Raw genomic sequence first — 16186 nt, forward strand, 5'->3', positions numbered from 1 at the left:
TGAAAGCATTTCCACTAAGATCAGGAACAAGACAAGGTTGCCCACTCTCACCACTCTTATTCAACTTAGTTTTGGAAGTTTTAGCCACAGCAATCAGAGAAGAAAAGGAAATAAAAGGAATCCAAATTGGAAAAGAAGAAGTAAAGCTGTCACTGTTTGCAGATGACATGATACTATACATAGAGAATCCTAAAGATGCTAACAGAAAACTACTAGAGCTAATCAATGAATTTGGTAAAGTAGCAGGATACAAAATTAATGCACAGAAATCTCTGGCATTCCTGTACACTAATGATGAAAAATCTGAAAGTGAAATCAAGGAAACACTCCCATTTACCATTGCAACAAAAAGAATAAAATATCTAGGAATAAACCTACCTAAGGAGACAAAAGACCTGTATGCAGAAAATTATAAGACACTGATGAAAGAAATTAAAGATGATACAAATAGATGGAGAGATGTACCATGTTCTTGGATTGGAAGAATCAACATTGTTAAAATCTACAGATTCAATGCAATCCCTATCAAACTACCACTGGCATTTTTCACAGAACTAGAACAAAAAATTTCAAAATTTGTTGGGAAAAACAAAAGAGCCTGAATAGCCAAAGCAATCTTGAGAACGAAAAACGGAGCTGGAGGAATCAGGCTCCCTGACTTCAGACTATACTACAAAGCTACAGTAATCAAGACAGTGTGGTACTGGCACAAAAACAGAAAGATACATCAATGGAACAGGATAGAAAGCCCAGAGATAAACCCACGCACATATGGTCACCTTATCTTTGATAAAGGAGGCAGGAATGTACGGTGGAGAAAGGACAGCCTCTTCAATAAGTGGTGCTGGGAAAACTGGACAGGGACATGTAAAAGTATGAGATTAGATCACTCCCTAACACCATACACAAAAATAAGCTCAAAAGGGATTAAAGACCTAAATGTAAGGCCAGAAACTATCAAACTCTTAGAGGAAAACATAGGCAGAACACTCTATGGCATAAATCACAGCAAGATCCTTTTGGACCCACCTCCTAGAGAAATGGAAATAAAAACAAAGATAAACAAATGGGACCTAATGAAACTTCAAAGCTTTTGCACAGCAAAGGAAACCATAAACAAGACCAAAAGACAACCCTCAGAATGGGAGAAAATATTTGCAAATGAAGCAACTGACAAAGGATTAATCTCCAAAATTTATAAGCAGCTCATGCAGCTCAATAGCAAAAAAACAAACAACCCAATCCAAAAATGGGCAGAAGACTTAAATAGGCATTTCTCCAAAGAAGATATACAGACTGCCAACAAACACATGAAAGAATGCTCAACATCATTAATCATTAGAGAAATGCAAATCAAAACTACAATGAGATATCATCTCACACCAGTCAGAATGGCCATCATCAAGAAATCTAGAAACAATAAATGCTGGAGAGGGTGTGGAGAAAAGGGAACCCTCTTGCACTGCTGGTGGGAATGTGAATTGGTACAGCCGCTATGGAGAACAGTATGGAGGTTCCTTAAAAAACTAAAAATAGAACTACCATATGACCCAGCAATCCCACTACTAGGCATATACCCTGAGAAAACCATAATTCAAAAAGAGACATGTGGGCTTCCCTGGTGGCGCAGTGGTTGGGAGTCCGCCTGCCGATGCAGGGGACACGGGTTCGTGCCCCGGTCTGGGAAGATCCCACATGCCGCGGAGCGGCTGGGCCCGTGAGCCATGGCCACTGAGCCTGTGCTCCGGAGCCTGTGCTCCGCAGGGGGAGAGGCCACAACAGTGAGAGGCCCGCCTACCGCAAAAAAAAAAAAAAAAAAAAAAAAAAAAGAGACATGTACCAAAATGTTCATTGCAGCTCTATTCACAATAGCCTGGAGATGGAAACAACCCAATTGTCCATCATCGGATGAATGGATAAAGAAGATGTGGCACATATATACAATGGAATATTACTCAGCCATAAAAAGAAACGAAACTGAGCTATTTGTAATGAGGTGGATAGACCTAGAGTCTGTCATACAGAGTGAAGTTAAGTCAGAAAGAGAAAGACAAATACCGTATGCTAACACATATATATGGAATTTAAGAAAAAAAAAGTCATGAAGAACATAGGGATAAAACAGGAATAAAGACACAGACCTACTTGAGAATGGACTTCAGGATATGGGGAGGGGGATAGGGTAAGCTGTGACAAAGCGAGAGAGACGCATGGACATATATACACTACCAAACGTAAGGTAGATAGCTAGTGGGAAGCAGCCGCATAGCACAGGAAGATCAGCTCGGTCCTTTGTGACCTCCTGGAGGGGTGGGTTAGGGAGGGTGGGAGGGAGGGAGACGCAAGAGGGAAGGGATATGGGAACAGATGTATATGTATAACTGATTAACTTTGTTATAAAGCAGAAACTAATACACCATTGTGAAGCAATTATACTCCAATAAAGTTGTAAAAAAAAAAAAGACTGGATCTCGTTGGGTTGATTTATAACCTTGATTTTGGATATTTTAAGTGTGAGGTGGCTTTACCATATCCTTAAAGAAAAGATGTTGTATAGTCTATGTGGGTCTGGAGTGCAGGAAAGAGGTCTGGGATGGAGATACACTCTGGTGAGTCTTCTTTACGTATAGATGTGCTACCCCAGAGAAAGCATATAGAATGATGGGGGCTAAGACCACGCCTGAAAGAGCACTAATGCTTAAAATCTACACAGAGAAAGAGAAGAGCCTGCAAAGGTGAAAATGGGGGTCAGAGAGAAAAAAAAAACAGGAATGTGCAGCATATACAAGTCAAAGTAGAGACTATTTCAAGATCTACATAAGCAACATCAAAGAAAGAACAGGTTCAGGAATAGAAATAAGACTTTTGATTTTAATATTGAGTTTTAAGTGCTGAGCAAATATACACATGGAGAATTTTAAAGATGGGTGTATATATGAGTCGATGGCTCAAAAGAGAAATCTGGGCTGGCTTGCAACAGAATTGAAAGTCATCAGTGTTTAGGAGTGCTTGACGTTGTGAGAGCATCTCACTCAACAAGAATATGTAGGGTGAGGAGGGGGAAAACCAAAGTGGGGGCCAAGGAGGATGCCATGATTTAAGGGATGGCAGGTCAAGTGGATCCTTCAAAGGAACTTGATACAGAATAGCTGGACAAGTGAGAAGAAACCAGGAGATGGGGGTGATGCGAATGGGAAAAAACATGAAGTATGGGCTGACAGAAATCAAAGACCAAAAGAGAGCTTCATGGAGGCAAGACTTGACAAAAGTGAGAGAGCAAAGAGAAGGACAGAGATGGTTGAGAAATACAATGTACAGGAGTGTGGGAAGGAGGAAGTATGTTCATCCAATGAGGACTCAAGGGAAGGTTACTATTTCAATGTTGCCTTCTTGTGACATAGGACAAGGTGGGAAAAGTGCGGATCGGATTTATTTATCTATCTACCTATCTATCTATCTATTTATTTTATTGAAGTATAATTGATTTACAATGTTGTATTTAATTTCTGCTGTACAGCAAAGTGACTCAGCTATACATATATATATATATATATATATATATATATATATATATTCTGTTTCATACTCTTTTCCATTATGGTTTAGGGAGCTATATTCAATATCCTGGATTTATTTCTTTTTTAAGTTTGTAATTGGTGAGCTTGGCAAGAGCCTAGTCATAGCTATGGTGGGGAGCAGCGGGGAAGGCAGAGAGGCAGTTACCAAATTTTTAACAAATTTGGAGAAGTAGCCAGGAGATTCATGGATGACAATAACAAGTTAAAATAACAGAGAGTGTGAACCTCATAGAAGTGTGAGTTTTTCATGGAGGGTGTGAAAGAGTAACATCTCAATGTGCCACTGAGGACAAAGGAGGATTCTAACCATCGTTTCCAATCCCAAAGTCCTTAGGATGTGGTCACAAATACCCGTTCTCCATATAAGAGGCAGGACTGTAGAGCATCATGTACATTTACCATGGAAACAGCCAAAGAGTGGGAAGAATGGAGAGAGGCGGTTGCATGAAGAGATTGAGTCAGGAAGATAAAACAGAGTAGGAAGAGGAGGAAAGAACAGAGGGATATTTAGATTCTGGACCATTAGGGAGGGTCGCTAGATCAGAATATGATGGTGTAAGGTTGTTTCTCTTAGTGAGCTGGTTAAGGCCCGCCCGGAGTTGCTGTTAGTGGCTTGACCTATGGAGGTTGAGTCCCATGAAAGCAAGACCTAGAAATGCTAGTCATGGTGGGCCTGGACCACCAGCATCTTCTGTGACCTTACACCCCCTAGTCAAAGAGAGCAGCAGCCTGCAGTGAAGTGCCAAGAGGCCTCCTGCAAAAGTCTAGAGTGACTGACTTCCTAGTGGAAGCCTACCCCAAGGGCATGGGCCACAGGACCCTTCCCAGGAACTGGTGACAGTGGTATCCTCCAGGAGATAGTTGTTCTAAGGCCTAGCACAGGGTTATGACTCATCAGTAGCTCACTTCTTCCTGACTGAATAGATGAATAAAGTAGGTCTACACATAATACTGAATTAGTTTATTCTGTTCTAGGAATGTTTAATCTCGCATACTTTCGGAAGCCCAGGTATTTGCAGTATATGTTGGATAACCATAAATCTACATTAAATATATATACTCCATCTGCCTTTAAGTGCTGGCTTTGCATTTGCATTTAACCTGTATCAAGACAGTAACACATAGGATACCTAAAATCCTAGTGGCTCATTTGAACCAATCTTACATTATGTAGACGTTGAACTGAGGAAATTCTAGGTAGGCACACCTCCCTATTTAAGCAAAAAACTGAATTCTATACAGGAACCCCATTTTATCCCTTGTAAATAGAAAGAAAAAATATAACCAAAGTTTTAGAGCCACAAGATTAGAGTTACTGAAGTGATATCCACAAAGTTCTTAGTAAACAGTCTTTCCATTTGTTCTACCAATTATAAGAGAAATTTACAGCAAATTGGAGGATATGTTTGCTGGCATTAAGTTGTAGCATGATTGCACAGATACCTTTGAACTCCTAGAAACCAGAACTGAGGCCAAGAATCAAATTTATCACTATATGTTGTTATAGAATGAATGTTTGTGTCACCCCCCAGTATTTGCATGTTGAAATCCTAATTATCAATGTGATGGTATTAGGAGGTGAGGCTTTTAGGAGGTGATTAGGTCTTGAGGGTGGAGCCCTCATGAATGGAATTAGTGCCCTTGTATAAGAGATCCCAAGAGCTCACTTGCTCCTTCCACCAGGTGAGGACACAACAAAAAGATGACCATCTGTTAACCAAAAAGTAGCCTCTCACCAGACACCAAATCTGCCCAGCGCCTTGATCTTGGACTTCCCAGCCTCCAGAACTATGAGAATAAATTTCTGTTGTTTATATACCACCCAGTTTATGGCATTTATGTTATATCAGCCCAAACGGACTAAGACACATGTCAGTGAATAATTCAAGAGAGAAAAAAAAAAAAAAAACACGTTCTGCCACACTCTTTAAAATGTGCTGGTGGCTCCTCAATTCATTCTTTAAGAAAATATGGCTTAAAAAACCCCATGTTCAGAGGACGTTTTCAGCTCAAACTTCCCATCACAAAGCAGAAAGCAAAAAGGTAACTGAAAGGCCAGCTTTTGCTGGAATAGTAATGAAGGCAACAAGACGCCCATTTCCTAAGAGTGGGAACTGTGAGAAAAGAAAAGCACTTGGGACCCCTGAACACATGCAGCACCAATTACAAGCCACAAAAGAGATAATGTCTGTGCTGTGATGAATAATGCTTTTTGCAAGCTGCATCCTCAGGGAACTAACTAATGACTAATTCATCTCTCGCCAACTCTTACTGCCTAATCCTTCCCTGGCCAGAAGGCAAGGCAAATAGACACACTGCTCTCACCGCTATAGTTCAGTCCTTGGAGACTGATCAAAAGCCGTGACTCACACTCACTTTAGTGCTCAGGGGGACTCGGAACAGAGCTTCCCTGTCACCTGGTCTGCCTGCCCACCCACCCACCCACCCAGCCAGCTTCCGCCTAAAACTCATCTGACAACTGATTAATCATTACATCCACCCCCCACTTCTTTTTTCTTTAAAAACAAAACAGCTTTGTTGAGGTTAATTCTGAATTATTTTAAACAAAATAAAAAATAAAGAAATATTTTTGTACATTCACGTGATTAGTTGTTACATTTCCCCCTTCAGACTCAAGAGTTTTAAATTACATCACTTAACATCCCATCACTAAAAACCCCTATTACTTACCTCTCAGAAGTTTTTGAGTATCCTAGGAATGAATTAGTGACAAAAAATCATGCTCTGAGACTGTATCTTAGCAGCAGAGCTAGTTAGCAATTCTGACTTTCTTACCTGGCTTCTGGAAGTGTCAAAGTACTGCCTGGTGAAAGCCAGGATGTCTTCAGTCTCATTCTGTGATAGGAAATAGGAGTCTTCATCCTGCCTGAGGCTGAGAAGGCTGTGTAGGTAAAATGTATACTCCTTATTACTCATGTTGAGCTTGGAAGAGCAGATCTCTTCCTGATGAATGATGTAATAGAGGAGGAGAAGAGAAACTCTCTGGACCACTTCCTCTCTGAGCTGATCCTCGAAATCTCCTCCAGCTATTAGTAACAGGGCATCTGGTTCAAAGCACTGTGCAAAAAAACCCCACAAAATAATAATAAAAAATGAAAAACAGAAACAAAGCTTGACAAATAGTCCCAGAACATTAACAACCACAGAGTCTCTGTTGCTTATTATTATTATTATTATTTTATTTTATTTATTTTTTTTGCGATACGTGGGCCTCTCACTGTTGTGGCCTCTCCCGTTGCAGAGCACAGGCTCTGGACGTGCAGGCTCAGCGGCCATGGCTCACGGGCCCAGCCGCTCCGTGGCATGTGGGATCCTCCCGGACCGGGGCACGAACCCGCGTCCCCTGCATCGGCAGGCAGACTCTCAACCACTGCGCCACCAGGGAAGCCCTGTTGCTTATTATTTTATGAATAGGAGGGGAAAGTGGGCAGCCTCAATAGCCCAATTCAAGTAAGACAATCATGGTTGGACTTTTATATAAAAAGGATGTCCTCCCAGAAGCCCTTATTCCCTAAATGCAACCCTTCTATCTCCAACTATAATAACGCAAGCTGTCACTTTTCTGCCTTGATTAACACGAGCTGACTCTGGCTTTTCAAGTGGTGCCTCATTGCATTTGGAATGAAATCCAAGCTCCTTATAATTTTCTCCTCAGTCTGGCTTCTGCCCATCCTACCTCCCTTACCTTCTCTTGGCCTCCCTCCACCTCTCTCACTCAACTTCTGCCCATCCTACCTCCCTTACCTTCTCTTGGCCTCCCTCCACCTCTCTCACTCAACTTCTGCCCCTGTGATTTTCTGTCAGTTCCACCAGGCTCTTTCCCACCTGATTTCTCAGGTCTCAGTTTCAAGTGCCACTTCCTCAGGGATGCCTTCCCAGATACCATTCCCAAAGTCCCCATCCCTGCCCCGTGTTCTCTGGCACAGCACCGTTCAACAAAAATATCACATAGGCTACAAATGTGAGGCATGTTTTAAATTTTCTAGTAGTCACATTTTAAACTGTAAAAAGAAACAGGTGAAATTAATGTGAATAATATATTTTCTTGAAATACATATGCAAGATATGATCATTTCAACACATAATCAAAACTCTAAAAAAGTATTAATGAGCTATTTGATGTTCGTTTTGTCACACTAAGTCTTTGAAATCTGCTGTGTGTTTTACACGTATCAGCATATCGCAACTGGGATGAGCCACATATTAAGTGCCTAAGAGCCACAGGCAGCTCTAGCATTACCATTTTTCCTTTTTTCTCAGAGAACTAGGATTCTAAGATTACTATGTCTCCTCGTTTCTTTTCTATTTCCTCTTGAAGACAACTGGCTCATTAAGGCTGGATTTTGTCTGCTTTGTGCACAGGTCTATCCTCAGCCTCTAGCACCATGCCTGGCACTTAAGAAGAGTAAACATGGAATGAACAAGTACCATCTGCTTCTCTCTTAGCCCACCTAGGAGAACTGATGTCAGTCCTTTCTGAGACACAATCAGTTACCACATCCTGCTGTTAACAGAAATGTTGGTGGTTCGAGAATTACTAAAAATGTTTCCATGGTGCTTTGTTTCACAACCCACAGATAGACAGCTGGCTTGTCTAATCTGGGAAGCTTACATGGCAGAGGAAGGTGTTGGGGATAACGTGTTGGGACAGTGAGAAAAAGATAGACACAGGGGTTGTGGAAGAGAAGCTCTCCCAGCAAGATAAGAGCTGTGTTTCTTCAAAGACAGTTGGGTAGCTTCTGGGAATGCTCCCAGGATCTGAGAAGCAGCTCATGACATGGCACCAGCCTCAGAGTGAAGGCATCAAGAGACGCCTATCTGAAGGACATCCCTGGTGGTCCTGTGGTTAAGAGTCTGCTCTTCCAATGCAGGGGATGCAGATTTGATCCCCGGTTGGGGAACTAGGATCCCACATGTTGCGTGGTCTGGCCAGTAAATAAATAAATAAATACATACATACATACATAAATAAAATATGCCTATCTTGAGCCCCAGGGGAGTTGTCCCACTGTGGGATAATCTACTATGAAATCTTTTAATCTGTTCTCTGAGGTGGAAGTTTCAGGGGTCCTAATTCCATGTCTGCTGTGTGTCCCACTGGGTAGTATCTGGAAAATACCATCTGAGCCAGAAAGAAACATGTCATCCATCTGTAAAGCAAAGTATTGATCACATTCTTCACAAGCCACACAGATTCCAGTTTCTCCCCAACTCAACGGTGTGAGGCCCAAAACTCAGCAAACAGATGCAGGCTTCCCAACAAGATCAACTCTGAGTGTCAATATTAAACTCAACCACAGCAGCCCTTTTCTGTTCCCTCCTCAGCCTTAGAGAAAAGTCCATAGGTTGGTAGCTGTTAGACGGGACTGACACCAGGACCCAGGGAGGTGAATCAGCTGAATCAAATAACTCCCTGAAACTAAAGTATCAGGAAAACTATTGGTCATATCAACTACCGTGTATCGGAAGCCATGTGTCCAAGACAGTGCTGAGTATCTTCCATATCAAGGCATCCCTCAGAGTATAAATCTAATTGGTTCTGGAAAAGGTGTCGGATGATCAATTTTTCAATGGGGGGAAACTTATTGCATTATTTTAAATAGAAAAACAAAAGCCCATATCATAATCCACCAAATATTTCTGCACAATCAAAAGCATTCAGAATACCAATTACCCAATTACTTAATGCATAATGAAATAATTAATAGGTACATATATATGCAGTATGCAAAGATCCTGCCCAGAATTAAGTATGAAGTATGTTTTCCTTCTATGAGGAAAATATACCCTTAGTATATGTGTAAGCCAAGTTTAAGAGAGGGTGAGTAACGTACCTAAAGCCACACAGTTAATAGTGGTTGCCCAGTCCTAATTCCTGCTCTGCCATTGATAGGCTTTGTACTTGCTGTGCAGTCCCTCACCAGGTAACTTTCTCTCCCTCCTGTTTGGTAGGAAGAGATCTGGTCAATTAGGAGACTAGGGGATTGGTAGGGTTATAATATCCATCAGTGAGAACATGGTACAGCCAGCAGGTTGAACAAGTTCACCTTTAGAGGCTTCCAAGTGCTATTCAGGTCGTCTGATGGCACCAGGTAGGTGGGAATAAGAGCACCAAGAACACGTAGGACCTCCATGAGGCCACCAGACCACGTGTACGTGGCCCAGGTGTGGTTGTGTGCTGGTTGCGCACAGCAGTGTCTGTGGCCACCCTGTATCCCATCCAAGCAGCCCGAGACCCTTGTCCACTCGTGGCTCCTTCTCCAGGCTTTTGCTCTGTGCCTTTCTAGGGGTGAGGCAGGAGGTAGCAGAGAAGAGGGTAGGATAGAGTCCCCTCTCCTATCGGGGCAGGTAGAGTTCCCCCTCCTATCAGGCTAGATAGAGTTCCTTCTCCTATCAGGTTAGATAGAATACCCTGAATACAATCAGGCAGATGTTCACTCCAGAATTTTTTTGTAAAATGCTTACATCTTGGAAGGTAAATCAGTTTCTGACTTGGAAAAGTTTAAATAAGTTGTGGAAGCAGCTCATTTTATCTCGCTAGAGATTTTGGTCATCTTGAATGAACAGAGGCAGCCTACCCCTTGCTCAAGTTTTTGAGGCCTGCTGAAATGGAACTTAATGGTGAATCAGAGGACCATGTGGTGAAAACTCTGTGCTGATATTTGAGTCTTTGACAAGTTACCTTAATGCAGAAGGTGGTGGCTTGAGGATAGAGTGGTGCAGGGAGAATCGGAAGCGCTAACATAAGGTAACTTCTCTTCTGGGCGTGGACGTGACAAAAATTGCTATGGGGGTTGGTGGGGGGACTGGGATTTTCAGTTCATCACCACTAGATTTGTTTCAGTTGTTACAGTTTTCCGAAGTGGATCAGTTGTGGTTTGGGAGAGGATGTTTAGCAAAATTTTGCAAATACTGGCACCCCATAGGCATCAGATCTGTCCCAGGCTCTGACTCCAGTAAAGTGATCCTTTGTTGAAGAAGAATGGACTCATTCAGAAATAATCCATTGACTTCCTTTGAATCTTGTCAGGTGGAGACATAAGGTTTAAGAGGAGAAGAAAAACACAGATTCTGAGAATTAGTTTTTCAACTTCATAAGGAAATAAACTTTGGTAAAAAAAAAAAAAAAAGACTAGTCAAATTGTGAGAAGTCCTCTCTACTAAGCTAAATGGACTACTAGGATGTTTGGTAGTAATTTTCTATGACACCCTGGAGCCAAATCAGATTGCCTTTTCCCAGATGCTTAATTCAGCTTTGTTTACTGCTTGTGTATTTCAGGCGAGAGCCTCTGCGACAAAGAGCTATATGAAATCTTCTGTGTTAATAAGGCAGTTGTCAGAACCTGCCCAGTAAGCTTTAGGAATTTTAGACCAAGAGATGTTTAGAATTTGATTTTGGGTTATGGGTAAGTCAACTGCCTTCTTTTAAGTTCTTAGATTTTTTAAGTTCTGTTTTAGGAGGGGGCAGGGTTGCTAACAATTGACTATACAACACAAGAGGGAAATTATATTTCTTCCTTTTCCTCCCAAAGATCTGGAAGGATGTCAGTTGATGACGGGCGCTAGCTTTTTGTGGGTCTGTACTAGATTTAGTGGCATTTCTAAGTGACAGAAAGGAAAGTCTTAACTGAGAAGAGTTCAGATAAACTTTCTCGATAAACAAGTTAAGATAAAGCTTGATGCTTTTCACACTTTATCCCATGACCCTTATGACAACTCAGGGAGGGGGAGGGAATTAAATGCAGGACCTTAAAGCACTGATTCTCTCTGAATGTGTCTGAGAATCGCCTGGAGATCTTGGTTAAAAATCCCCAAACCTCTGGGGACAGTCGAGGTGGGCGGGGCCGGGGGACGAGCAGGAGGGGGATGCCGAGGAAAGTCTTGTTTTCTCAGCAGCACTGAAGGTCCTTCACAAAAGCTGCTCCAGTGACCTGGAAAAGGGGGGACTGGACATTTCCGCGAATATAAGCAGGGGAAGAGAGCTTGAGCTCGTATATGCATTCATAGACGGTCATGTGACCTCACAGGGAGCCCCCTGAGAAGGGAATCAGCATCTCGGCATCCTAACAGCTAGACGGTGCCAGAACAAGGATATGGACCCAGGGCTGACCTTCTCCAAACCAGATTCTTTTCCCTTCCCCACGCCTGGAACCCATGCAGGCTCGTGGTTCTCATCATTACTCAAGTGGAATTTATTCTTTTGGAGTGAATTAATCCCTCATTAAATGTATTAAAACCCCCTTCTCACCCTTCCCGTTAAAAACTAAAAAAAAGAAAAAGGAAAGCCATGATCAGGAAAGAGTATCCATATTCAAAGGCGGCAGCTTGAATGGACTTACTTTTAAACGTGCAGTGCTCTTAAAAACTTCAGTTTTTTTGAAAATTCAGTTTTTACCTAGATCTGAAATAAAATTGGGAACTTTTTTTTTTCCTCCCCACACATTCAGGATACACACTGATCTCTTTTTTCAGACATTTAAGGACCTGAACTCACTCCATTGCCCTCTTTTTATCACAGAACTTCTGATAGGTACCGTGCCTCTCAGTGGACAAAGTCCCTAGGAAGACAAAAAAGGATTCAAGAACATGGTGAAGACTTCTGGTTTGCACCAGAATGTGGGTGTTTGTAAAGCCCGGGTGTTTCTCCCTGGTTTTTGTGAATTGACACTGAGAGATTCCGTGGGTTCCTTGCTTAGATTATGGTGATTTGGATAAATTGGAGACTCCTGAGCAGGTGAAGCTGAGATTAGCCTTTTTTTTAAACTTTAGTCTCTGAGAGAAAGAGAAACAGCGCAGCAGGAGGGTGAAGCTATTACAGACAGTGTTTCACTTCCTAGGAATGGAACTGAAACTAAATTGGCCAAATACTTGTTAATGTCATAGATATCAAAAAAATGTACAAAACAACCCATTCCCCCCCCCAAAAATGGAGAATAATCTTGCCTGTTTACATCCCCCCCCAAGCTAAACTAATATTCAACCAGTCTTAATAAGGCATTTCATGTCATTAGAGAACATTTCTCTGAAGCGAATTCTCGGAGGACATTAATAAGATATGACTCCTAGTTATTTCCGGTGGGAAGTCTTCTGTTGCTATATATATAAATTAATGTCATCACAGATGAGTTGCCTTTACAACACATGTTTTCTCTAGGAACCCTTGGGAGTTTTACTAATTACTGAATTATTTACTGTTTGCACAGAGCAGAGAAAAATTCTGTTAGCAAGACCCTTCTGTGAAAAAAAACAAAAACAGAAAACAAAACATTTGGCCAAGAAATGTTTCCCCCAGAACAAAGCATGATTGAGAAGATCTGCTAAAATTTATTGTGGGGAGAAATGATTTGCTTCTCTTATTTAGTTGGTTATGTCTTCATTTATTTATTTATTTATTTGTGAGTGAGTTCATTCTGAAAAATCTCATCTCAGGAAAGGGATGCTCAGAGTGTTTTGGTCTGTTTTTTGTCTGAAGTCATTTTAAGACACGGGCTCTTGCCTCTGGGGCCGCTCTGGTCATTCCCCACCCCCCACCCGATGAAGACATTCTGATTTTACATTAAATGTTGATTTTACAGCAATGCTGATTTTTTTTTTTTTTTTTGGTGGTACGCAGGCCTCTCACTGTCGTGGCCTCTCCTGTTGCGGAGCACAGGCTCCGGACGCACAGGCTCAGTGGCCATGGCTCACGGGCCCAGCCGCTCCACGGCATGTGGGATCTTCCTGGACCGGGTCATGAACCCGTGTCCCCTGCATCGGCAGGCGGACTCTCAACCACTGCGCCACCAGGGAAGCCCGTAATGCTGATTTTACATTAAAGTGGCCTACAGAGATTTTTAAAAATTCCATCCAGGGAAAGTGAAATCTCAATCTCTGGAGAAGGAAGCTCCAGCCTGGGTACTTTGTGGAACCTGGCCAGGTGATGCTGAGGGATAGCCAGGGTTTGAGAGTCCCTTGATAGACTAGGAAATGCCTGGAAAATGGGTTTCTGGGGCCCATTTTAGCCCCACTGGGAGCACTTCCCTTCCCCAGCTTAGATTCCTCATTTTTAAGCAGATGATTTCAATTCATTAACTCCCCATGATGCAAAATATTAGAACACACCTACCGATATCCGGGAGAAAGTACTTAAAATTCAACATTAGACAAATATCAGATTGTTATTATTATGCCTCAGAAAACAAATGGCATCTATCTAACCAATCATGTTCAAGGTCATTGCAAGCTCATAAAAAGGATTAGTCAATCAGAGAGAAAAGGGGACTAGAAGTGCATACCTGCAAATAAATACCTCTAAACCTGCAGAAGCGTTGTAGAAAAACTTACAGAAGATTACCATTTTAATAAAAACAAGTTCTCCCTGTCTCTAAATGCCATATGCAGAATGCTGTATGATTTGTCATATCCCAAATATGGGAGTTATTGCACCATAATGCATTGCCCACTCGGATATTGGAAGGTTTGCAATGGATTTTGCTTTCCTAAAGTAAGCGGCTAAGGAATGCATGGCTCTCTTTGGAAAATGCCCTTGTCCCTGATCCCATTCTATGGCACTAACCAGACTGCAATCTCCTTGCCTTCCGTCTCTCCTCCGTGGGCACCCGGTTTTCTCTAGCAGTGTTCTGATGAGGCTTCTCGAGTGGTTCAGGGGCGTGGGCTCTTCTGCCGAGAGGACACGTAGAATTCCCATCAGTTGCCCTGGACTCCAAGTGCCGCTGCTGTCTGGAGTTGAGGGTTTTTCTGTCTCAGTCAAGGGAACCAGGCTGAGTAGAAGGAACACCAAGAATACAGAAAGCTTTCTCCAGAAGCACATTTCCACTCTTCCTTTAGCCCAAGTCTGCCTCTGATGGCGGTGGGTGGGTTGGTGTTCACGGTGTCAACTTGCAACTGGAGGAATGTCTGTGGAAAGAGGAAAAATAAAGCCTTTAATTACTGTGCCTGCAACAGGTTTGAAAGGATTCATTAATTGGGTGGCTAAGCTGATTGGCAATGACAAGCTGTTTCTGAAAAACAGGGGGTCTGTAGCTCATTTATAACTCCCACCGCCAGGAAACCAGGGTGGGTGTAGACTTTCAAACTGTACAACAGCCAAGAAGTGTGTTATATTGTCTCTCTCTGAAATAGACATAGAGTCAAAAATTAGGAAGAATGCATTTCACTGTCTATCCTGAAGGTGCTATAGGTCATAAGACCCGGGGCAGGAAACACCCTCATTTATTTTTTTTATTGAAGTATAGTTGATTTACAATATTGTGTTTCAAGTGTACAGCAAAGTGATTCGGTTATACATACATATATATATTTTTTTCAGATTCTTTTCTATTATATAGTTTATTACAAGATAATTGAGTATAGTTCCCTGTGCTATATAGTAGGTCCTTGCTGTTTACCTATTTTATGTATAGTGGTGTGCATACATTAAGCCCAAACTCCTAATTTATCTCTCCACCACTGCCAACAGGAAACGCCCTCATTTTATCCCATTGATTTATGGGCCTCATCAGTGAAGTAAGTAAATAAAAGTACACAGAAAATAAATTTGAATAAATTACAGCTATCATGTTGAGTTAGAAGATTTTTCGATAAGGAAGGGACTAAAAGAAAATAGTAACATCCAGAACATACTGGTTAGTTTTTAGTTTTCAGTTGATTAAAAGTATGAACTATCTTGGAAAAACAAGAGAGTTTCAAGGCCACATGAGCCATGATAAATCCACATATTCAGGCCTCAGCAAAGAAGTGAAAGGACAGCTTGAGAACCAATCAGCTTTCTGGAAAAAAATTAATATCTTCAACCGATTGCTTAAGGAATGCAAAATGTGAACAGCATCTCATGGCAGATCTTGGCCCAGAGATGAGCTAATAATGACTGTGGGGTGGTGAGAAAAACACTAAGATTACTTTCATGGTTTATAAAGAAAAGAGAGAGAGAGTTTAAGATTCTTATGTTAGCACTTAAAAAAAAAGACAGACGATGATACAAACATTTCTAACCCCAGTGCTTACCTTCAGATGAAAGACAAATGATATTTATCTGGAGCTCTGTGGCCTTTTAAATCTCAGAGAGTATTTCATGGTTACAAAGTCCTCTGTTTTTAAAATTCCTTGACTGTGCGCTGGGAGCTAGAGAGGATTATTCCAGCCCAGAACAGTTTTCAGTTGCTATGGAGAGTAACAATGAAGGTGGATAAAAGTGAGAACTTTCTGTCTGGCTGATTTTCAGGAAAACCAAATTAGTGTCGCTAATGAACCTGACTTTTTATATCAATATTGACCAATTGTCTTAGAATTCTGAGAAAAACCTTAGAATTTCTTACAGCCACTTGCCCTTTAAAGGACTGAGCTAGGTCAAAAAAGTTCCCCTTGTAGAATGGAAAGGCTTTCGTGTTAGGTCAAGACTTCTTTTCCCCCCAGAGGATTCTGTGATAATTGTTTTATCCACATCTCAAACCAATGATGTGTTGAAAAGATAGGCTCATTAGAATTCTATTTTATAAGATGCAGAGGTTTAAACAATTTCAGGCATTCCTAAATAGATTTTTCAAAGAAAAAGTGTTTGCTGGAGGAATAAAGTTCTTACCTGGGACGGA

The 16186-nt window shown here is 41.6% G+C and overlaps 1 protein-coding gene across 3 annotated transcripts in view; it reads right to left on the reverse strand.

Moving 5' to 3' along the window:
• Window positions 1-14409, reverse strand: part of SLC39A12 (solute carrier family 39 member 12) — a gene marked incomplete at both ends in the record, with an annotated part of 74245 nt that extends 59836 nt beyond the window's left edge. For all 3 annotated transcript variants that reach the window (XM_079700676.1, XM_079700675.1, XM_079700674.1), the window contains 2 exons: window positions 6375-6656; window positions 14155-14409. In XM_079700676.1, the coding sequence (XP_079556802.1) occupies window positions 6375-6656; window positions 14155-14409 (537 nt within the window). The remainder of the gene's footprint in view (window positions 1-6374; window positions 6657-14154) is intronic.
• Window positions 14410-16186: the final 1777 nt, after the last annotated feature.

The sequence above is a fragment of the Hyperoodon ampullatus genome, assembly GCF_949752795.1.
Source record: "Hyperoodon ampullatus genome assembly, chromosome: 3".
NCBI lineage: Eukaryota > Metazoa > Chordata > Mammalia > Artiodactyla > Ziphiidae > Hyperoodon > Hyperoodon ampullatus.